Source organism: Lepidochelys kempii, chromosome 7 (assembly GCF_965140265.1).
Source record: "Lepidochelys kempii isolate rLepKem1 chromosome 7, rLepKem1.hap2, whole genome shotgun sequence".
NCBI lineage: Eukaryota > Metazoa > Chordata > Testudines > Cheloniidae > Lepidochelys > Lepidochelys kempii.
In genome coordinates this window covers 83,452,049-83,476,836 of record NC_133262.1, presented here as the reverse complement: position 1 = coordinate 83,476,836, position 24,788 = coordinate 83,452,049, and the positions used below count along the sequence as shown (strand labels likewise).

Genomic DNA, 24,788 nt, shown 5'->3' with positions numbered 1-24,788 from the left:
GAAGTTTGGAAAACTCAAAACCCCCCTACCCCCAGCTAAGGTCCAAGAGAGTTCTACATCTACACAGGGCCAGCTCTAGGATTTTTGCCGCCCCAAGCTCTGAGAGTGCAACTGCCCAAGCAATAAAATAAAATAAAATAAAATAAAAAAAGGTGGCCGGAATGCCGCCCCTGGAATTGTGCACCCCAAACATGTGCTTGCTTTGCTGGTGCCTAGAGCTGGTCCTGCATCTACATTCCTGAGACCTCCAACATGTCTTCCTGCAAAATCAGAGAAGGCCTTGACACTCCTCATATTTCTAGTGTTAAAAAAAAGCAGAAATTATTTTGTTTTAAGGCTCCATTCCTTAATTTTGGTTTTAATGGTGTCATCAATTGCTGCAGGTCAAATAGGGCCCTGAATTCAAATCTTGGCAGGTAAATGAAGAATTTGTTTTATCAGCTATCTAAAGATTTTGGTTTTTTATTACAGAAATTAATGTATTGGTCTGGAATCTGCTTATATGCTCTTTCAGAAGCCTATTACCGTATTATACATTATTATTGTCTGAAAAGGGACAAAAAATGCAGAAAGTCAACTTAGAATAGAATATCAGGGTTGGAAGGGACCTCAGGCAGTCATCTAGTCCAACCCCCTGCTCAAAGCAGGACCAATCCCCAACTAAATCATCCCAGCCAGGGCTTTGTCAAGCCTGACCTTAAAAATATCTAAGGAAGGAGATTCCACCACCTCCCTAGGTAACGCATTCCAGTGTTTCACCACCCTCCTAGTGAAAAAGTTTTTCCTAATATCCAACCTAAACCACCCCCACTGCAACTTGAGACCATTACTCCTTGTTCTGTCATCAGCTACCACTGACAACAGTCTAGATCCATCCTCTTTGGAACCCCCTTTCAGGTAGTTGAAAGCAGCTATCAAATCCCCCCTCATTCTTCTCTTCCGCAGACTAAACAATCCCAGTTCCCTCAGCCTCTCCTCATAAGTCATGCGTTCCAGTCCCCTAATCATTTTTGTTGCCCTCCGCTGGACTCTCTCCAATTTTTCCACATCCTTCTTGTAGTGTGGGGCCCAAAACTGGACACAGCACTCCAGATGAGGCCTCACCAATGTCTAATAGAGGGGAACGATCACATCCCTCAATCTGCTGGCAATGCCCCTACATATACATCCCAAAATGCCATTGACCTTTATGGCAACAAGGGCACACTGTTGACTCATATCCAGCTTCTTGTCCACTGTAACCCCTAGGTCCTTTTCTGCAGAACTGCTGCCGAGCCATTCGGTCCCTAGTCTGTAGCGGTGCATGGGATTCTTCCTTCCTAAGTGCAGGACTCTGCACTTGTCCTTGTTGAACCTCATCAGATTTCTTTTGGCCCAATCCTCCAATTTGTCTAGGTCCCTCTGTATCCTATCCCTACCCTCCAGCGTATTTACCTCTCCTCCCAGTTTAGTGTCATCTGCAAACTTGCTGAGGGTGCAATCCACACCATCCTCCAGATCATTTATGAAGATATTGAACAAAACCGGCCCGAGGACCAACCCTTGGGGCACTCCACTTGATACCGGCTGCCAGCTAGACATGGAGCCATTGATCACTACCCGTTGAGCCCGACAATCTAGCCAACTATCTAACCACCTTATAGTCCATTCATCCAGCCCATACTTCTTTATCTTGCTGTAACTTAACTAGTAGTTTTACATCATAAATCTGTATCATTGTTTTTCCCCCAAACAATTACCAATACTTGTTTGCTCAGCTCTACGATCATTATCATGCCAGTGTCCACCATCTTCTTGCATTTGACTGACCAGTCTTGGAAAGGAAGGTGCTGGCATGACTTATCCAAGAAAGCACGGATCCTTTCCTAGGAGACAAGAGAAGAGGGGAGTGTTATGGGTTGTGTTCACATACACCATGACAAAAAGATGTGTAAGTTCTTCACATTCTTAGGAGAGACTATGGAAAATCTGGGCAAATTCTTAAGCTCCACACTGGGGGAAGACAGACTTTCAGCAGAACTGGAGTATGGATGTATGAAATATGTTTATTTCTCCAGTCCCAAATTTAAAAACAGACAGTCCCAGATCTTCTGGGGGATGAAAGAATGCCAGTGCTGGCACCTACTACATTGTGGTAAGAGAAAGATTTCTTGCAAGACCTGTCACTGTGAGAAAGAATTCCTATAGATTTAAAGGCTTCATAAGAAGTAAGCTCTCTAGCTTATAAAATACAATCCAGGAGATCCACTATCTGTTCTCTCTGTTTCATAGACACCCAAATTCCAAATAGAGATAAGAAAGGAGGCTAAAAAAACCTGACTACGTGGATGGACTGCTGACCAGATGGAATGGCACTTGCATCAAAGGGAAAGAGGGGAGAGAGATGCATAGCTGCTCCAGAATCCCCTTGCCATATCACACACCAGATCTTTGCAGCTTCTTCAGAGACTGCATGGTAACCCACTTTCCTACCCAAGAGGGTAAGGGAGGAAAGCACAAAAACATTCAAATGACAGTGTTTTACAGCAAGTCAGTGGCATATCAGAAGTAAGTAGGAGCTCTGAATCTCCCCATGGGAGATACAGGGAAAGAGACCCCCTTTGCTAGAGATGCTGAAGCCCAACCCCTCCCTGTATCCCATGATTCTCACTTACACCAATTCCCTTTTTAGGCACCTTTGCACTGCAGTGTAACCATTTGCACTGCCAGAGACAGCACAGTGTAAAGGGGCCTTAAAGTACATGACACTCTCGACCAACGTCTGCAGGGAAATTCCTGACTAGCAGGTAGGTAATAGTAGTGTTAATCTACTTCCAACCCCCAAGTCAGTCTCAGGTTTTGTGAACATCCTGATCTTACACCAGACAGAAGATCTTACAGTTGCTTTCCTTTTCCTCCCTTTGTGAAACTCAGGTAACTGAAAGAACAGGAGTACCTGTGGCACCTTAGAGACTAACAAATTTATTTGAGCATAAGCTTTCATGGGCTACAGCCCACTTCATCGGATGCATGCAGTGGAAAATACAGTAGGACAATTTTATATACACAGAGAACATGAAACGATGGATATTACCATACACACTATAACGAGAGTGGTCAGTTAAGGTGAGTTATTACCAGCAGGAGAGAAAAAAAAACCTTTTCTAGTGATAATCAAGATGGGCCATTTCCAGCAGTTGACGAGAACATGTGAGGAACAGTAGGGGGTGGAAATAAACAAGGGGAAATAGTTTTACTTTGTGTAATGACACATCCATTCCCAGTCTTTATTCAAGCCATATTTAATGGTGTCCAGTTTGCAAATTAATTCCAATTCAGCAGTCTTTCATAACAAAAGCCACTCATGATATTCTCCCCCTTCCTTGCCCCTCCCTGGGTCACCGCTATAGTTGTAAAGGCATCTGGTGCCCAACGCCCAAAAGGTTGCTGGGTTCTTCAAGCTACTTACAGCTGTGCGATTGTCCTGCAAGATCTTCCCAACCATCGATACCACCATTTTACACATAGAGCAAGGGATGCTTTTCTAGGGGATAGAAAAGAGAAAAAAGTTACTTGAGAGGGACCTAAATGTTGGTATATAAATGAAAAATTTCCTTTCCCTTTCTTGTCTCTGTATCATATAGTGAAGGAGGAAACTAGCTTCATATAAGCCCAAGTTTCAACCTCTGTTCCTCCAAACTTCTAAAAAACCCCATTCCCCTGAAATCTCACATGCCCCATCTCATCCCAGGATAGAATTTTTCTGGGAAGGTTTGTTTTGTGGGTATGTGGGCGGGATGGGACAGGGGGACGGACAGAAAAGGAGTTTTAAAGCTACTGTGCTTCCAAAAATTCCTGTTATCATTTATTCCAAGAAAGTTTTCTTAACACTTTTTTGTCCTCCAATCTTCATGTTTACTTTGCCTGTTAGTGGGGTCTTTGGAGTACACTCACCTGCTGCTGGCAGAGGTGGGCATGGGGAGAGGAGAAAGGGTAAATAAGAAGGGGCAGGAGATTGGGTGGGGTAAAGAGATGGAAGCACAGAGTAGGGAGATTGGGGACTGGAGATAGAGGGGTGGCATGTGGAGCCATGTTTCTCGATCTCAGAATGGAGTATGGGCGGGGAAGAGGAGCTTCATGGAGATGGGACAGAAGACTGAAAGGGGGGAAATATAAGGGGGTATAAGGTACCTGGTGATGGGGCTAGGAGAGGGAGCATGAAACAAAGGCAGAAAACAAGTGGCATGGAGTGGTCCTAGGTGACTGCAGGAGACAGAATGATGGAGTCTTATCCCGTTAAACACTTTGAATTCCTAGACATTTTAGCAAAAAGAAAAGGAGGACTTTTGGCACCTTAGAGACTAACAAATTTATTAGAGCATAAGCTTTCGTGAGCTACAGCTCACTTCATCGGTTGCAAGCAGCGGAAAACGCAGTGGGGAGATTTTATATACACAGAGAACATGAAACAATGGGTGTTACCATTGTTACACACTGTAACAAGAGTGATCAGGTAAGGTGAGCTATTACCAGCAGCTCATGAAAGCTTATGCTCAAATAAATTGGTTAGTCTCTAAGGTGCCACAAGTCCTCCTTTTCTTTTTGCAGATACAGCTACTCTGAAACTAGACATTTTAGATGTAGAAAACTTAAGTTTTATAGAATGGATCTCATCTCATCTGCCATCCCAATGCTCCCAGCTTTCTACCACTCCCAGACCCCACCCAGGTGTCACACCACCACCACCCCTCTCCACATAACTTCCCGGGACCAGCTAACACCTGCAAGGGGGAGCCTCTCTCTGATGGGCCTTGTGAAATCTGTCAGAACAGGGATCCTGCCGGCAGACTTTATACACCAACCTTACTTGCACTTCTGGCACTAAACAAAAAACCCCAACACACAGAGAAACTCTGAATCAAAAAGGCTCATTATTTAAAAAGAGCCAAGGACGAAAGCGCACCTCAAAAGAAGCATGCTAACCCTCCAAAATGGTATCAGACTTCCTTTACTAAAGTCCTACACCTTCACAAAATACAGCCCAATACGTTAACAAGTCTAGCAATGACCAGGTAAGGGCTCCAGCCAGTGCTAACTGCGTCTATGGGAGAATTTGGTGGGGGGAGGGGGGTAGGAAGGAAGTGAAAAAGAAATTGTCTCTTGGTCTGAGTGATTGGTGTGCAACGTGACATAGGGCATGAAAAGAGGAAGGAGGGAATTAAACACAAGGTCGGGATGAGTCATGAGGTCATAGAAAAGCAGATTTTCCCCACACCAGGCTGAGGGAAGAGAACACCTGGTGTGGGAGGGTCATCACTCTTTGCAAACCAGTTTTTATAGTTCAAAGTGACCTTTACACTTGTTGCTTGTTTCCCCACGCTTAGCCAGCTGGTGTCCCCCTTCCTCTTTAACCGGCTGACGTACACAGGGCCCAATTCCCACTTACACCAAGGCCTCGACACTACTCTAGCAGCAGAAAGAGACTTTAAAAGAGTCAGGAGACTGACAGACAGGGGCTCCCCACTGACAGAACTGGTCTAACGACTCTTTGCCAGCCCTGTTCCCAGCCCCCAGTGTAGGGGAACTTTGGGGGCATGTCAGTGCAGGCCGGGAGAATGACTGGAGTGTACTGCTTTTCAGATAATCTTTGGGAGGCAGAGAAAAGGGGCCATGGGAAGCAGAGTGTAACTTAGAGCAGCCCCAAGGATAACGCTAGCTTACACCAGAGACTGAGCAGTGCCCTGAACATCCCCACAATATGGAGGACATACAAGTAGCTTAAAAGACACCTTAACCATCCACCCTGTTCCTGTCCCAAGCGCAAGGATGGAGCAACAGAAAATCAGACCCTCACTCATTATGTGCACAGAAGCCAATAGCAAGTTGCAGTTTTTCCAGTACACACAGTGATAATTGTGTAGTTAGAGAGATCTAGGCTAGTCCAACAATTATCTTCAGTTTCTACAGAAATGTTCCATACATGGGAACTCTTGGGAAAATGCATAGGCATCTATACATACTCACAAGCTTATTTTTATTTTTATTGAAAGGCCTACAAATTCTCCAGCATAAGTTTTACAGTGGCCTAATGTGACCTCTGGAATTATGCATTGTTTCTGATAGGTGTGAGAGTTACATGTTCATTCCTGTAAACTTCAAAGAAATAGGGCTGTCTGTTAGATTGGTGGCAGCCTGTTGTAGAAAGGGCATGAACCATGCAAGGCAAAGGGACTGAAAGAGAGAGAAGTCAGCCAGTCACTCTCTCCCTTTAGTTCATTCACTTCGTGCAGTCCTATTGGTATCAAAGAAAGACATGATACAAAATTTTTGGAGGACACAAACAGTTACAGAAAAGTGCAATTCAGATTTCAGCTCATTCCTGTAAGTAGGGCCTGAACTTTCCAGAGAGCTGCACGTGGGAATACAAGGGCTATGGCAGAAGATAACAAGCCTATTCAGACTACACACTCACCGCGGGAAGCTTGTTCCAAACAGTCTGCTGGCAGTGCTCCACAGCCCCACACCGCAAAGCCGTCTGCAAATCCTGACACCAGTTCTCAGGACCCTCTGTGCACTCTTTCTGCCAGGAGACGGGGCTCGCCACAGCTGCCAATGAGAGAGAGTGTCCATTTTCAAACTGCATAATTAAGAGGATATTCAACCTTTGAAGAGGAGTTACCACACATTGTTCCATGTGGAGGCCTTGCCCATAGTCTCCATTCTAAGACATCTGTATTACATTTGACCCTGAGGTGTTAGACGGCAGTATAGGCCAATTCAGCATGTATTACATAGGCTGTCCCACATAACTCTGTAAGTCCTATTAACCCCCCACCCCAAACACTGATTTGTTTCCTTCTCCAATTACTATGTTAAATTATACCTCCAGCATACAAGAAACCCCTGGTTCTAATATGCTAAAAACCATGTAAGAGTCTACCCAAAAGAATATGGAAGCATCAAAGAGATAAATTAGATGAACTTTTGGAAGAGGATTCCAGAAACTTAAGTCCCAACATTCCTCCATTAGATCTCAGTCTCCCAGAATTCCCTGCCACTGCCTTCCTTCACACAAAGTATGCCTTGAAAAGGAAGAATATTAAAGTGTTTTCACTATTATTGAAGGGCTAACATTCCTGGCTGGTATGCATTTCAGCACTGAACTAGCTTACTAGAGTAACTTCAGGGAAGTTTCCCTGATATTTTCCTGTGCAATGTAGAATATTCTCATAAGGGGAGAATTAAATCAATGCAGGCTAGTTCATTTCAGGACAAAGAGTGCACATTGCACATGGATAGCATCTGAACAGCAGTGTGTGAAACTCAGCCATTGTATAAGATACAAACTTGAGCACCTGCCTTCAGAAACTGCTCTTTAACCTCTTTAGGGTTTAGCCAAAGCCCATTAGCAACCAAACCCTACCAGACATGACTTCCTCTCCCTCAGGGTGACTTGAAATCAAGTTTTGCTGTGGGAAGCAGTTCAAGACTCTAGATAAGCATGTCAGCAGGAAGTTTCACATACGCGATCAGCAATGAAACTGTGACAAAATTTCATTTAAATAGGCATCTTTAAGCTTCAGGGCGATCACCCTCTCGGAGCTCTTGGTTCAGACTTTCTGCAGACTCGGGAAGACATAACCAGAACAAAGGCCTCATTTACTGCAGTAAGATGTTTCCCCTGTACACAGAATCTTAACCTTTGAGTCCTGCTGGCTAAGGAAAACCCACACTTTGATGCGTCAAACTTACTTCTTACCTTCCCTTCTAGTTAAAAAAGCCCAGCTCCTCTCACTCACAATTAGCACCTTAATGTGTTATTCACAAAAAGCTAGTGAGGTATGTTTATTAACAACTGGCCCCTTTACGGTGTCTCTCATTAAGTCTGCTGAGGAATTACCAAACCAGTTTTAACACAAATACCAAAAGTGTGTACCAAATGCTGTGGTGGGATCTCTAGGTCCTACGCACTCTGCTGCAGCGCACTGGCAAATCTATTAAAGTTTCATTTTAAAAAGGAGTTTTTTAATTAATTAAATGAATAATGAGATCCAGGCCACGGTCCCCGAGTTATTCATTTGATTGCATCCAGCATACTTTATGCTCTCCAGACATTTTTGTATTGGCAATTGATAACTGCATTACAGAAGGTGTTGGGGAGAGACAGAAGATTTTTACAGCTAGGTAGAGGATGGAACAGTTGGAGCTTTTTGCAGCCAAGATGCAGTGAGAAGCAGTTCAGGACAGTGGAATAAGTCTGTGAGCTGGAAGTTTTGGATAAGTGATCAGCAGTGAAACCGTGAATAACTTTTCAGTTAAATAGTCATCTTGAAGCTTCAGGGTGATCACCTTCTTGGAGCTCTTGGTTCAGACTTTCTGCAGACACAGGAAGACATCACTGCATCCAGTTTTGCAAATTTTTACCTTAATCTCACTGTGCCTCAGATCCCAATCTGTAAATTGAGAACAACTCCTCCTAGCTCGCAGGAGTGTTGTGAAGATAAATCCATTAATGTTTGTGACGTATTCCTGGACAACGGTGATCAAACACCACAGAAAAGCCCATGAAGAAATTAATAATTACATATTCAGTGTATACTGTGGATGGTGTCTAGTAAGCAACACATGGGACCATTCATTGAATGAGGATAAAAGAAAATATTTAAACTACCTCATTCTCTGAGCACCATCCATCCTGTGCACTGAATTAGGCAGGGTTCCTGTAGATAAAAACACTATATGATCATGAAGACTCTCTTATAATGCATATACGCAAGGGGGCAGAACTAAGGTTGTGTAGGCAACCACAAATCTGGCAATTCCTAACTTGAGTGATTGCCTTTCCAACCTTAAAAATGTTCTTGTAATATACTTTATTTGTATGGAACATGTGCATAGAACAATGGAAGTGCTCGGTAGATGAGCTGTACTAAGTCGGTAGCATAGGCTTTGCGACAGGCAAAGAACAAGAACTGGAAAATCAGAAGTGACAGGAAATTGGAGAATTTAAGCACATTTGCTACTGTGCTTCCCAGACTCTCCCATACTCCAAGGAGAGGAGGCGATGGAGGACAGAAGACACCTCCCATCCTGCCCCTTGGCTCTTCTGTGGTGGTATAATAAATAATTGTCAAATAAACTACGCAACTAGCTTGTTCCTCCTCTTAGTCACATCTGGTTTTCCTTGGCCCTCTCAACATTCATGACATGTTTTAATATTACAACTCAACCTATGCTGTTGGTGAAGAACAGGAAGTCCAGAATATACAAAGTGAGGTTTGCTAAAGCCAGAGTGGGACCGGCACATAGCAAATTTCATGTTAAACACAACAGTGACAACAAGTCAAGAAGAAAATTCCACTTGACCCAAATATATGCTAGAGTTCAATTACCAGGGTTTGGTCCACACCGCACCTTCCTTGCGGAAAGCGAAGAGGGTCAGAGCTATTGACACATTACTGAGCCCTGACCAGAGCAGTAATTCATACAGGTGAGTTCTAGATGAGCTAGGTATTATTATTATAACTAGTATTCCTGTTTTTATTAGATATAATGGGAGGAACAGAATTGTGAGTTTATTCCAAAATGGAGGGTATGATAAGCTATAAATCTTCCAGGCTAGAGTGAATGACAGTCTAGTTATTGTTTTATTCCTTTATTTTAGGAGTGCAGGACAATGACTTAAATCCTTAGGTACCAGATTTTGTAGGTATCTAATGGAGAGTCTTCTTGATCTACTGTGACAGGGGCTGTAGCACGAGTCCCCGTTCCCCAGATCAGTCCAGGTATGGTAGACATACAAGATACCCCTGTCATAAATATAAAGGGAAGGGTAAACCCCTTTGAAATCCCTCCTGGCCAGGGGAAAGCTCCTCTCACCTGTAAAGGGTTAAGAAGCTAAAGGTAACCTCGCTGGCACCTGACCAAAATGACCAATGAGGAGACAAGATACTTTCAAAAGCTGGGAGGAGGGAGAGAAACAAAGGGTCTGTGTCTGTCTGTAGTCGTCTTGGCCAGGGACAGAACAGGAATGGAGCCTTAGAACTTTTAGTAAGTAATCTAGCTAGGTATGTGTTAGATTATGATTTCTTTAAATGGCTGAGAAAAGAATTGTGCTGAATAGAATAACTATTTCTGTCTGTGTATCTTTTTTGTAACTTAAGGTTTTGCCTAGAGGGGTTCTCTATGTTTTTGAATCTAATTACCCTGTAAGATATCTACCATCCTGATTTTACAGGGGGGATTTCTTTATTTCTATTTACTTCTATTTTTTATTAAAAGTCTTCTTGTAAAACACTGAATGCTTTTTCATTGTTCTCAGATCCAAGGGTTTGGGTCTGTGGTCACCTATGCAAATTGGTGAGGCTTTTTATCCAACATTTCCCAGGAAAGGGGGAGTGCAAGTGTTGGGAGGATTGTTCATTGTTCTTAAGATCCAAGGGTCTGGGTCTGTAGTCACCTAGGCAAATTGGTGAGGCTTTTTACCAAACCTTGTCCAGGAAGTGGGGTGCAAGGTTTTGGGAAGTATTTTGGGGGGAAGGACGCGTCCAAACAGCTCTTCCCCAGTAACCAGTATTAGTTTGGTGGTGGTAGCGGCCATTCCAAGGATAACGGGGGTAATATTTTGTACCTTGGGGAAGTTTTGACCTAAGCTGGTAAAGATAAGCTTAGGAGGTTTTTCATGCAGGTCCCCACATCTGTACCCTAGAGTTCAGAGTGGGGGAGGAACCGTGACAACCCCATTGCACATCACTGAATAATCTGTTCAGAGGGCATCGCTGTCTAAAGCGAGATTAAGTGGACTGTGGAGAACCAAGTTAAAAATCCTGGCCCCCCTGAAATCAAGGGCAAAACTCCCAGTGACTTCAATTGGCCTAGACTGTCACACCAAATGTGCTGCTGGTTACTTCTGGTTTCAGTCTCATACTTATACCAACTCCACCCTCTCTAGTTTGTCTGTCCAAGTACCAGTGATGTTTGGTGGTTAGCTTCCTATCTTAGAGACTGGATGCTGAATCTACTTTAAAAGCCAAAGTAAGTGTTAACTTCTGCCTAGAAATAGCCCGATTCATTTAGGCCCAGTGAGAAAGTTAAATGCAAGCTAGGACAAAGACAAAAAATTAGGTACAGAAGGAAGATTTAGAGAGTGAAACTGAGAGGAAACAAATTGATATCACAAGCCAACACAACCAGGTCCAGGGTTCAGAGAACTATGAGAAGCAAGTCGTGTTTAATGTCGATAATGGGCATCAGTCACTGGTTCACCCCATTGGAATTGCTGCCAGTTTAGCACCATCCCTAGGGATTCCTCTGTGTCCTACCCACATTCACATAAACAAGACAGAAATTGAAAACATGGCGTGAAGTCCCGGCCCCATTGAAGACAATGGGAATTTTGTCATTGACTTCGTAGTGGCCAAGAATTGATTTCATTGGGGCCAGAATTTCACCCCTTGTACTGTATTTGCTCTGACAGGGGTGGTCAGTGCTGTACAGAATGGGAAGGAGACAAAGACCCTGCCCTCAGAGTTTACAATACAGTGAGCACGTAAAAGGTTCTGTGTGAAGAAAACATACTTCCCGCATCTAGCTTTAATTAAATCCACCCAATGTGCATTACTATCCCAGGCAGTGGAAAGTCAGGAGGCAAGTAGTGGGGAGGGGGGTGGGGGGTGGGCAATCCCACAATTTTAATGTCTGCAGCAATTTTTGCTTCTTTCCACAGAATCTATTCTAATTTATTAAAATCTCCAATCTCCAGCGATCACCTTCCCAGTTTAAGCCATTACCGTGCTAACATAGCCTACAATAAAACCATATTGATCTGCACAGCAGCAGGAAAAGCATCAGTTCTACTCCCTACACTCAGCAGGTCCTTTGCCTCAATAAGGTGTCACCTCACAAGCCTAGTTAGGACCCTTGCAACGTGCTACTGCATGGAACTTTAACAGCCTCCCGGCTGTTTTCCATACCCTTGTGTTTTGCTCAGCGGGAGGCATTTTTTTGGTGACTCATTCTCCGTAGTAAATCATTTCCTTTCACAATGGCAATGCTGGCAAAGAGATTACAGGCCTGCGCCTGTTTATGTCATTTGCCCCACCTCGGTTTTCCAATCTCCTGTGTAGCAACTGGAGTGAAGGCTGGGCACACAGCCAGCCCCTGCATCTGAACCCAAAGACTCAGTGAAATTGGTACTGCTTCCCATCTTCAGAAACGGACATAGCGGGGCCTCACTCTTTACGGCCTGATGACTCTTCCTCTAATTGCTGCTTGTGCTGATCTGATGTAGGGACTGCATATGCCATTTTGAAGAGAGCGGGTCATGAAAGTAACCCTCATAAGGCCAAATTCATCCCTGGTTTCACTCTGCTGACTCCAATGGGCTTCCACGAAGGATAAATTTGGCCTGCAACATTTAACCTGCCTCCTTAGTTATTCCACTGGCACCAGCAACACGAGCACCTGAAACAGCAGCACCAACTGACTGAGAAGAAGACTCAGAGCAGAGACGTAACAGAGCATTTGGAAAGTAGCTCCAGTACTCTTTGCAGAACCCAGCTCTCCACGTTGCCAGGGAAAGAGAGATTCGGGAATTCAGGTCAGAGCTAGTCCCAGGCTGTTTCCTTTGCTGCGATCTCTACAAAAGACTTGACAATGGTTAAGGCAGCCGGTGTGCTGAGACCACTGCCCATCGTGCTGTTCAGTAATGTCTCATTGTTTTCCTTGGCTCCCCACATCTGCCTGGCTGTATGCACTCAGTGCCTCGTATCTTTTAGTTAGTTGGTAAGCTCGTTGGGACAGGGACTATCTTTTTGCTCTGTGTTTGTGCATCGCCTAACACAATGATGCCCCCGTCTCTGGCTGGGTCCCTAGGTGCTACCGCATTACAAGTAAATAAATAGTAAGTATGGCTATGTGCTAAATTCTGTCGGACAGCAAGGGGCAGAACGCACTGAGCATATGATTGTAAACCGACCTTTAAGAAGGTCATGTCACATTCCCAACCAAATCTCACCAGCCGGCTCTGTTGTGATAGCCCATAGGCATTTTTGTGATGCCAGGCTACTGTGAAGTCTAATGCAGCAGTAGTTGACCAAAGGGGCCAGAGGTGGTTTTTAGTTTACAGTGTAGTTTGAAAAAGAGATTTAATTATGTTGTTCCCATGAGTGAAATATGAAAAAAAAAAAAATCTTAAAACAAAAACTCCTGTGAAATGAACCTTTTCCCTGCAGCCTCTGTGGGCCATTACCATGGCTCCAGCAGAGTTCCTAGTAATTGTGACAACAGGGACAGACGGCCAAGCCAGTGCATAGGGTGACAAATTTACTTATTTGTTTACTTATTTACTCAGTGACCTCCACCTTTTGCTTTCAGGGGCTCTCAGCATACAATTCACAGCTGTCATTTCTCCACCAAGACATTATGGAGATCCCCTGTTGTGTACCATACACAGTTAATTGTCTAACTAGATCAAAAGCTACACAAGTCAGTGAGCCTGCTCACAAAGATCTCAGGGAATCAACTGTGCTGTGTACACAACACATGCCTCTGTGTAGAGCAACCAGCCTGTTCCTGGGAAACGTTTACTCTCCTGAGACTTCAGCATCAAGTGGTCAATTGCCTATTATCGATGCCATCCCCATAAACCTCTCAGAAAGATGAGGCTCAGATCAACCAATAATTGGAAACAAAAATGCTGTGAAATAAAGACAATGTCCTTCCATAGGTCTTGAAATTAAAGCATGCTAAAAGTAATGCTGTAAGAATGCTTCCATAGGCCTCCATGTCTCCCCCAATAGCTTCCTTATAAAATATGTGCAATGTATAGTAAATATATATTGTTTCTGTTGGTCTTGCCAACTCATGCTGGGCTCTGAAAGTCAAGCTGTGTTCTTCTCATCGCTCACATTTTATCTATTACCATTACTAAAAGAATCTGCCGGCCAAGCAATACCCTCAGTTACACTTATGCAAACCTATTGCCTGCATTTGGTTTGCACAGGTTGGCCCTGTAACTGGTACTTAGTAAATAATTCTGTTGATGACACACAAAGATGAGAAAAGTCCAGATCACTCTGCATTAGGTGGGCTGATAGCAGATATGTTGAGTCAGATGGTGGTGTTTTTATGTGGCCACTTCTCATAGTAAAACCACAGTAAAGTGCCATTAATACTTTGCCATCACCTCCTCTCTCCCCCACAGGGTTGCCAAGAATTTGCCAGAAATACCTGTGATTCATTTTAGGACCTGATTTTCATTTACAGACACTGCCTTGGTTTAAGTTTCATTCATCTCTTGCTCACTCCTGTAAGTCTCCCTCAGTCTCTTACTGAGGGAGCAGCAACCCCTCCTGTTCGTTTCTCTCCTGAATGCCCCTCTTCTTTTCCATGATCCCCCATAGCTCCCCTTCCATTCCTGTGATTTTCATCTGTGTCCTCCACTGGTCTCTCTGCTCTGTCACCTCTCAATCTGTTCTGCTTTTTGGATACTTCAAAGAGAAACCTACCAGTGACATTCATAAAGCACAACAGGGGCAGGAGAGAGAGCAGAAGAAAATCTCAGCAGAGCTGCAAGAGTAATTCTGTATATGAGGTAGAGGACAAATGTACTGCGTTAGGTACCCTACTGATCATATTTTAAGAGCATCGATATTTGCATTGCAGACCTGCCCTGGGACATGCAATAGGAATTTCAAGCCTTGCTCTAATTTTATTTGGTTCTCTTTAAAATGGCTGGCGTGCACCCAAGGATTGCAGTATGTGTAGTTCAAACAGTCTGCCCGATTACTTTACAGTCCACCACCAGGGCCATTAAATAATCTTCCAAGGAAACAGCAGATGCAACAGTTTTTAAAAGCCATCACCCAACACCACCCATAGGAGTAGGCAGACTGTCAGGGACTGCCTATCAGATGTTGCAACAATGAACTAAGCCCAGAGGGATCTATCCAGGACAGGATGGTGCAGATTGCAATTAATGGCTTCAGCAACACTCATGTGTTAGCCTAGAGCTCTGACTGATACTGACATGCTACAACCTGGAGAAAAACAGGTTTAGCAACAAGACTCCCTTGCTGTCCTAGATGGGAGCATACGCCCTGAGCTTCTAGAGGCAATCACTGGTCTAGTTACAAAGGGGCACCATACAAATATGGATTTATCTGTAGTTGTCTGAGGGCTGCAAAGTGACAGAAACCCTCAAAAATGAGTTTCAGAGGGGTAGCTGTGTTAGTCTGTATCAGCAAAAATGAGGAGTCCTTGTGGCACATTAGAGACTAACAAATTTATTAGGGCATAAGCTTTTGTGGCCCCACTTCATCCGATGCATGGAGTGGAAAATACAATAGCAGGTAGAAATACACAGCACATGAAAAGATGCTAGTTGCCTTGACAAGTGTTAGGTCAGTCTAACGAGACAATTCAATTAACAGCAGGATACCAAGGGAGGAAAAAAATCACTTCTGTAGTGGTAATGAGAGTGGCCCATTTCAAACAGTTGACAAGAAGGTGTGAGTAACAGTAGGGGGAAATTAGTATGGGGGAAATTAGGTTTTGTAACGACCCAATCACTCCCAGTCTTTATTCAGGCCTAATTTGATGGTGTCCGGTTTGCAAATTAATTTCAGTTCTGCAGTTTCACGTTGGAGTCTGTTTTTGAAGTTTTTTGTTGAAGAATTGCCACTTTTTGGTCTGTTATCGTGTACACATCTACCAATGTGATGTATGCCATTATGTGCCAGCAATGCCCCTCTGCCATGTACATTGGCCAAACCAGACAGTCTCTATATAAAAGAATAAATGCACACATCTGACATCAGGAATTATAACATTCAAAAACCAGTAGGAGAACACCTCAATCTCTCTATATAAAAAATCTATAATTTTTTACACACACAGAAGATATAAAAGCTTCCTTAGAAATAGCTCTCTTCTGCTCTTAATGTATTATTTAGCTTCTCAAAAACAAATCAGAAGACAAATCCAAAAACAGAAAAAAAAGTCAAGAGAGGAGCAGGAGGGAGAAAAAGCTCCCAATAGCAATTTAAAAACTTCCCAGTGTTTATGTTCAAAATGCTGCATTGTGGAAATTGGCTTTGGATTAGTTTTAACAGTGCCTAGCACAATGAGACCTGGGTTCTGGGATGAAGCCTCAAGATACTACTGTAAATACAATTAAAATAGTTTGATATTATTAACAATAAACCACAAGCTACAAATTCTAGCCAAAATGTTCAGGCTTTGGATGCCAAAAGTGAGGTGCCCTGAATCCAGATTTAGGAATCTACATTTTTGACTTGATCTTTAAGAGGTGCTGAACACCCACAAGCCCTATAGAAGTCAGTCAGATTTGTAGTCAGTGAGCACCTTTGAAAAACCAAGCCATTTACCAGGCCTGTAAGCACCTAACTTTAGCACCCATGTTGTAAATTGTTTCTTCACTACTTTTATTCTCTAACCTCTGGTAGATTTTAAATCAAAATGAATTGCACCATAGCTCATACTGAAGCATCAATGGTAGGATTAAGGCTCCAGGCTGGAATTAGTAATTCAGGTTTCCCACAGAAAACCTCCCACACACTTTTCCTAAGAGTGGTGTATTTAAGACTAATCAACTGAGCCTTCTGCCAGGGTCCCAGTGCTGGGGTGGAAAATCGGCAGTAACAGTGAAAAGGTTAACTATTTTAGAACACCTGGACGAAAAAAGAAAGTAAACAGCAGGAGGGAGAAGAGGGGAAAGAGACACCATTTATTTTTTAATTGAGGTCTCAGACTGATCAGTGAACTATACCACTGTTCAGTCTGGTTACAAAAATTCATCTGCAAGGTTGACACCCTTATTCATCTCTTTCTCCATCAGTTATACAAGCGAAGGGCAAAGCAGCTAATCATTGTTGTCCATTTGTTTTCAGCCCAGCTAGTCCTACAAGCCGGGTGCTGCAATCTGTCCCATGATCAAGTTGTCCTCAAAGCCTAATCACAAGTCTGCCCTGGGTTACCTAAGCAGTCCATGTTTTCAAAATGCACTCAGTCACCTACTCACTGTGTATTCTTAGTGGGGCTCATTTTGCCTAGAACAGCCAAGGTTTCTAGCTGGGATGGAGACAGTAATCCAGGTCTAGTCCTATGGTCATAGGCTCAGACTTTAAGGCCAGAATGGACCACCATGATCATCTAGTCTGACTTCCTGCACATCACAGGCCACAGAACCTCACCCACTCACTCTGGTCATAGACCCCTAGCCTCTGGCTCTCATCTTGTATTTTGTTTGGAAGTACCTGTGCCATTTGACAGTTCCACAACAGATAATACAACAAGCTCTGTATTCGTACCAATGGTCTGTTACTTTTACAAATGGAGGGCCAGACCCTTAGCCGTGTCAGAGCCACAGTTGGGGGAAGAGGGTTGAGCAAAGGCCAGTTTAAGCCACCTTTGTGCTCTCTTGGTCACCAGGACCAGTTTGGCCTCCGAGTTACTTAGAGCAACTCTACAGGCCCTTAAGCCAGCTGAGTATCACCAGAGCACTGCACTCTCCAGGCACATCCCCTTTGCTTTCGGTTGGGGTCAGGAGGAAGCTGAGGGGTGGCTTTATAGCAGCTGGGATTCCCGCACACCAGGGGAATCCTCAACCTGCCCTCCTAGGGCACTTTTCCAGCTATCTTTGCATTAGCAGAGTAGCAGCCAGAATCTGGCCTTAGATCATGCTTTTGTTACACTTCTATGGAGCATCCATGTCTGCCTTTGTGGGAGTGAGTCATTTTTAAGATCTGTAGGGTGGTATTCTGATTCCACTGAGGTCAGTGATTGAACTCCAATGGACTTTAAAGGGGCTATTATTTCACCCATACTATGTATGTTCTATGGCTTCTAATGGTTTAGGGCTTCATGCTTCAAACGCTGCTCTGATTGTTATGCTTCCTACCTGTCAGAGGTCCTAGACCTGGAAATGCCTTACTCATGGGGGCAACCCTGAGTAAACTTAGTAGGAAGTGTCTGCAGGAAGGGGCGGTTACTTCCATTCCATTTGTTAAAGACACAGGTTAATGTTAGAGCTAGTCAAAATACAGAACAACCTTTCCGCAAAAGTTTTAGAAACAACACGCTCCAATTTCACAGGCTATGGAATGGACCCATTTTCCATGAAATTTTCCGAGATTGATTTGTTTAAAATTTCTCTTTTACTTGGAAGCTCAATTTTTGTGAGAAAATGCAGCTGTTGGTAAACAAAAAATTGAGCATGAATGCAGTAAAAATGATAGAAGAATTCCCAAAACACATTTCACTAGTCTTGGCAATTTTCCCCACAAAGAGTTGTATTGGAAAAGGCAGGTTTCTACGAAAATCCTGTGCAAAAAAAACTTTGACCAGTTCTCGTTAATATTCTGCAAGAGGCTGAAAGATGGCTCACGACGGATACGGACATGATCCTTGTCAATCTAGTGCCCAGGGGAAGGCTCTGAGCTACATAGCAGACACACTGGGGAAACTTCGCTGTGGAGCAGGATCCAAAATATGGAGGCTGGGGAGTAACCGAAACCTCAGGGTGGGGGAGGCAATGAGAACAGAGAGAGAAATAGTCCAATGGCCAAATGCAAGTTTTCAACAATATCTTGTTTTAGCGTTCACAGAATTTTCTTTGTAGATTCTTAATGTCAAGACCATAAATTCAGAGAAACTGCCCGACGACACCTTGTTACTGCTGAACATTTTGAAATATGTGCCAATTACCAACCCCATTCAGATTTTTAAGTGAAGTGACAGTGAAAGCAATTTCATTGCATTTCAATTATATTTTAATGAAAGCTTTATGCTAATATTTTGTTAGGGAACATAACTAGCTAGGAAGTATATATATGTTAGGTTTGTATTAGCAGTATACCCCGCTAGTACCCCCTCTCATCTTCCCCTCCCACCTCTCCCAAACCAAGACACACGGTATATTTTTCTTATACTCTCAGAGCATGCTTATGACAAATTCTTACATATTCACTCATGAGAATTAATTTTCAAATATTGGACAATTATAGACAGTAACAGATTATAAACCACATACATGGACAACAGTGTTTTTACCTTTTATTTTCTTTTTATGCTTCTCATTGCTTACTTTCCATGCCAGCTATCACTACCTGCTTGCAGTTTGCAGCTTGTTTACGCCTCACTTGGTATGTGTGTTTGGTTTATCTTTGACAAGAATTTGATTAGCATAATACGGGCATGTTGAATCTGTTTGTGATATATTTTTACAAAAATATGATCTAGTGTGTACTGAGATGCGCTTTCAAATCTTGTGATTGATTTTTTTTCCGAAACATAGAAGAGTGGTTTTCCAAATGGATTTTCAACTGCCAGCCTGATCCACAAAACATGACTGACACCAGTACGGTGAGAAGACAGACAATCATCAAATGTAAGGACTTTGGTGATGGTATATGTGAGCAACTCCAAGCATGACTTGATGCAGAAAGAGAGCACTCTCACAATATGAGGTCACAGAAAACGGGTCTACTGACATCTCCCTTAAAAGTAGAGACACACCTCAAAAGACAGGGACAAGAAGAGTCCCGTTCCACCAAACAAGCAATGGCGTTCTGTCATTTCTGACTTCATCTTCCTACAGCACTGCCTCTTGACATCAAGAATATTTTGGTTGACATCAAGAATACTGGTAGTCTGATAAGTTGACATCAAAAATATTTTGCCACACGTTGGCTCTTGTACCAGCCACAGTGTTCACTGACTCTGGTGACATGCGGATTGCCAAGGCAACAGCTACAGACAGAGGTATCAACTCGAAATACTTCACAGAAAGTCATCTGCACAGTCATTGATGGTTCCACAGTTCTTTGGGTAGTACGCTAGCCAACAAATGATATCAAGGACTTTGTGACCAATTTCAGAGTCTACACGGAACACAAGTTAGCAGCACGTGATGTATTCCTCGTCGGACGGGTACAAAGACTTTAGCACAAAGAGTGCCACAATGTCTAGCAGAGCTACAATGGCAAGCAGAGTGCATCAGTTGAAGATATGTACACAGCTGCCTCTGTATAAAATTGTCTTGACAGTTACTGAAAAGAAAGTCGATTGATGTCATTTGTCCAGCACTCATTCAAGGCAAGAAGTTTCCCTATCAACAGACACTAATGCACTGACCACACACAGACAACACCCCAGCTGAAATAAACCTGAGAGATGTGGCGATCAAAAGATATGGCCACCTCGCATGAGCAAGCCAACATCCTTGTACAGTAAATGGTGATGGTTGCAAAATAGAAACCGGTCGGAGTATCAGTATTATCAGACAACACTGACATTCGTCTTACTCTTGCACCATTACCTTGAACACGGTTTAACATCTTTAGCGATTATAGAACCCTCAGTGAGAGAGAGAGAATTGTAATAGACATCATGCTGCTGCAGAGCAGCACAGGAACCATGTACCAGGACCGTTAGCTGCCCCTGGACTCTCAGGCTGGGATACAGTAGCCTATTTTGGCCTCCGCAAAGACACAGTGTTGAAGATTCTGTTAGCTGGAAACTGCCTCTCTCTGCCAGGTGACATCAACGCAGCAATGCCTGATGTCACTGAAAAGGCAACCAAATTCATGGCTGCATTGACGAACAACTAAAAATTGTTCCACCAAGTCAGAAGCACAGCAGAAATCATAGCCAGCAAAAAATGGCAAAGGGGCCACATCAACACCAAAGGTCAGTTCTTACCACCACCAGCTGAAGCACTTCTAGCAGATGTAAAATGAGCACATCTTCAGATGCGTGTGTGGAAAAAGTGCTTTGGATCCAGACACACCCCCAGTCGATCAACTGCAGTATGAATCGATATACAATGACTGTTCCAAGTCTCCCTTTCCAAAAAATTTACCAGACAATGTCATACTTGCTCCTCCAGATATTTGGAAGTTAATCAAGTGCTCTTGCAATGCACCTTGTAAATCTGTGAGCTGTGAATGTAAGAGTGCCAAACTGCCATGTACCATATTGTGTGCATGCTAAGGTGTGTTGTGTTGCAATGACATGACAAAAATCAGCTGTAGCCTTTGCAGATGAAAACAGCAATGACAAGCAGTAACCTGTACTACTCATATAGTAAGACACTCAACTGAGTTTGAATGGGAAAAAAAAAACACTAGTAATCATTTATAATGATTCCAGAATGAAGCATTTTGTTCAAAATTATATCTTTGTTGAATACATATACTTATGATTTGTTGAATTATTTCACATTAAAAATAGTGGTCACTATCAAATGAAAATTGAGGTCCATGCTGTACCCCAACCCCCCCCTCCTCATATACCCCTATTCAAATATGTATCATTTTGATTGATTTTGCAAACCTTTAATATATGCATTTCATGTATTAGAACTCTTCTGCCTTGATTTTGGTTGCCCCGAATCATGCAAACTCTTACTGATTATGGGTGGGAGTGGTGAAGGGGCAATGAAATTTCAACATGCTCAACAGTGGTAACATGTGATCAGGCTGATTTTTAAAGTATATGGCCTTGCAATACAGAATCCACACAAAAAATACAACCTCATATGGACTCTAAAGCAAGGTTGATCTGAGTAGCTGCTGAACTAAAAGCCCCTTGTCCCTTACAGTAGGCAGGGTGAAGTCTTACTTCGATCAGATATCTAGTAGCCAGAGATGGATATGAAAGATTGAATCTGATCTGGGGATAAGGACAGCACCATTGCTGGAATGCCAGTATCCTCACCTTCCAGCAGATGGAGAAGATAGTGGAGATGGGATTCTCACCACAGCATTACTAATGGGGCCTTTTCCTCATCTTTTACCTTGGCCTCAGCAGGGTTACCCCTCAGTTTTGTAGGTGTCATACCTTTTTTGAAGCCTTGGCTTTAAATTTCATACTGTACACCCACTCTCTCAATAAAGCAATTGTCAGTGTTGCTACATTACAGGGAAGGACGTATTGCTTCTTACACGTAGGGAAGCTATACAAGTCTCATTCTAAAATGGATGCTTTTGTTCTAGTTTCAAAGCCTTGTCCTGGCAACAAGCTATCACATACTAGCCTATGGCGAGGCCATAGAAATTCAGGGCCATTTCCTTGATGAGAAACCTGCCCCTCAACTCACTTCCAGCTGCTGGAAGGATGAGGGTGCTGGGATTCCTGCCAGGCAGGGTGGATAAAAATCTATGATTTAAAAAAACAAAATTGTTTAATTTAAATAAAACCCATTTAAATAAAAAATCCAAACTTTTAAAAAATAAAAATATTTAAAATTAAATTCAAAATGACAACCTGTGTTAAAGCCTAAACTTACTACAATCCATTAAAATCACTTAAACGCAAAAACTAATACTGAGAAGAACGTTTGGCATCAAGTTTTAAAGCTAGTCAGATCACTGAACTGGCGGAAGTCACTGGCTAAGCTCCTGGAATCAGAGTTTGTTGAAGTGCTAACCAAGCTTTGGACAGCAGTAGCCTCTTCTGTAGGTGCAGAGAGAATATTTCCTTCGTTTGAGTTTATTTAAGTAGTTCAGTGACTACTTGGTTCAATGATAAGACCCCAACTGGGAGCTGAAAAAGCTGCAAAGCTTGTTTTCCTCTTCCAGTCTAGGAATAAAAACTAGGTAAGGAGGATGAGATCTGCTCGTTCTAAAATCTTGAAGGACAGTGACCAGAAATAATCAGTTCAATTCACTAACTACAGATAATATTCCTTTTGTCTAGTAAATGTTAATTTTAAATGCTGAACCGGTTTTGGGGAACTATTTGATAAACTTTTTTCTTATGTATCCAGCACATTTAAGATCATTTTAATAAAAAATTAAAACGCTGGTTTTGTGCATTTTAACAATTTAAATTTCTACCCAAATAGAGCTTGACAGAAATTGCAAGTAAAAATTAATAATCTAGTAAATAAGAAATCTCATTCACCATTTTTTCCACATAAGAGAAAACAAAAAATTAGGTTAAACTATATAATTGCTTAAGTAAATGCATATAGCTATGGTGTATCCTCATGGTTAAAAAGCAGCACCACATTTAGTGTAAAGATTATATTTAGTTGCAAATCAACAATAAGAATCAACAACCTTTCTTTAGGAAAATGAGAATGTATGAATTCAAAACACCATTACAACTGCTGATTTTAATCAATGTTTCCTGCTTGCTGATTTAAATTGCTTTGATTCAAATTAATCCACCCTCCTGCCTGGGTAATGATCCTGACACCTGCTAAAGAGCTAACATCTAGCACATCAGCCTCTTGTTGGGGAGTGACACATTTGATTTCCCTTCTCTTCCAAGCTGCCAGGAAGGAAGGACTGATCTCTCTCTCGCACACCCTTTACTCTTACTTCCTTACCTAGAGCCCCCTGGCAGTTCACAGGTCTCTGCTACTCTACCCCTTCTGCTATCAGAGGGGAATCTCCAGTGCTCTATCCCTCGCCTCTATTTGTTGGGACTCCCTTGCCTATGACTAGGTCTAGCACCGGAAGAGAGTATAGCCTCAGTTACGCAGCTAAGCGTGCTGAGTCCACTGCTTAGAACGCTACTCATAACCCTCTCCCTGTTCCTGTGTGCTCCCTGTTTTATCATATCCACCTGTTGTCTCTCCGTGTAACTTTATTACACACAAACAAGAGATACGGCTCTTGGGGTCAGGAACCATTTTTTCCATTATTTAGGTGCATAGCACCTAGCACAAGGAGGCCCTGCTGCCTAGCGGCCCCAGTACAAATAATGCTGAAGTTCCCATTGGGAAGGTTCTCTTTGCAGCCATAAAGCCTAGAAGCCTTTTTTTTTTTAAATGAAATTTCAATTCCTCAGTTCAGGGCCTGCACTCACCAGGGAAAGTTCCCACTCGTGAATGGATTTTCCAAGCCTTGTCTATAGATTTGTTATAAAGCCAATGGTCTGTAGTCAAAATGAGGAAGTAGCAAGTACTAACTAGGCCATTGGTCCAAACTCCTCTGAAGAAAATTTGAAGTCATTCCTTCCCCTTGCCCCCACTCAGAATCGTTTGGGTTGGAAGAAACTTCAAGCATATCATTGTATTCCTCCCCATGTACTGTGGGGAGATCTAATACACTGTTCCTATCCTAACCAGGCCTAATACATGGTGCCTAGCATAAGCCTAACTTTCCTCTAATAGTGGAGATTCTAGTCTCCACTGGCAGTTTGTTCCTTTGTTTAACTGTCCTCACAACATAGCCCCCTGGTATTTAACACTACATGCCAAGGAGGATTTAGGAAGACAGCCAACCTCCTTAGTCATTCCCAGATTTCTGGGCACTGACTTTCAGATTTGCCAGCTATTCATGGCTGCCATTCACGTCCAGTGGAGTCGTAGGTACTCAGTAATTCTGAAAGTCAGGCCCATGGCACCTCCTTGCCTGTTGGAGATAGGCAATCACTGTAGCCTTAACCACTGTCTCTTCAATGGAGACAAACACCATGAACAACCTGGTAATTTATTTTATCCAGTGGAAACTGTAGTTAATAGCAACTGGGTGTGTGCTATTACAGATTTAATCATGTGATTGGTGAGCAAACCAAGCCTCCCTACCCTACTTCAAATAAATTGAGCATACCCCTACTCTGATATTATTGTGCATTTGAGTGGGATGCCTTAAGCAACACCCTGCTTCCTCAGTATTAGCCAACATGGACAAATTGGTCTTACACCAACAACAGAGCACAGCCCAGTTTGTCAGGCTACATGATCCATCAGCAACGTTATTGGGGAGAACATGCTCTGCCACCAGGAATTTGTATTGTCCCCCTCCCCCCCCCCCCCGAAACACATCGTCCTCCCG

The 24,788-nt window shown here is 42.9% G+C and overlaps 1 protein-coding gene across 1 annotated transcript in view; it reads right to left on the bottom strand.

Moving 5' to 3' along the window:
* The window catches only part of LOC140914824 (prosaposin-like), a 46,891-nt gene that overhangs the window by 17,288 nt on the left and 4,815 nt on the right, over positions 1-24,788 (bottom strand). The window contains exons 2-4 of the mRNA XM_073353539.1: positions 6,452-6,585; positions 3,449-3,523; positions 1,740-1,865 (exon numbers count right to left, since the gene is read on the bottom strand). Coding sequence (XP_073209640.1) covers positions 1,740-1,865; positions 3,449-3,523; positions 6,452-6,585 — 335 coding nt within the window. The remainder of the gene's footprint in view (positions 1-1,739; positions 1,866-3,448; positions 3,524-6,451; positions 6,586-24,788) is intronic.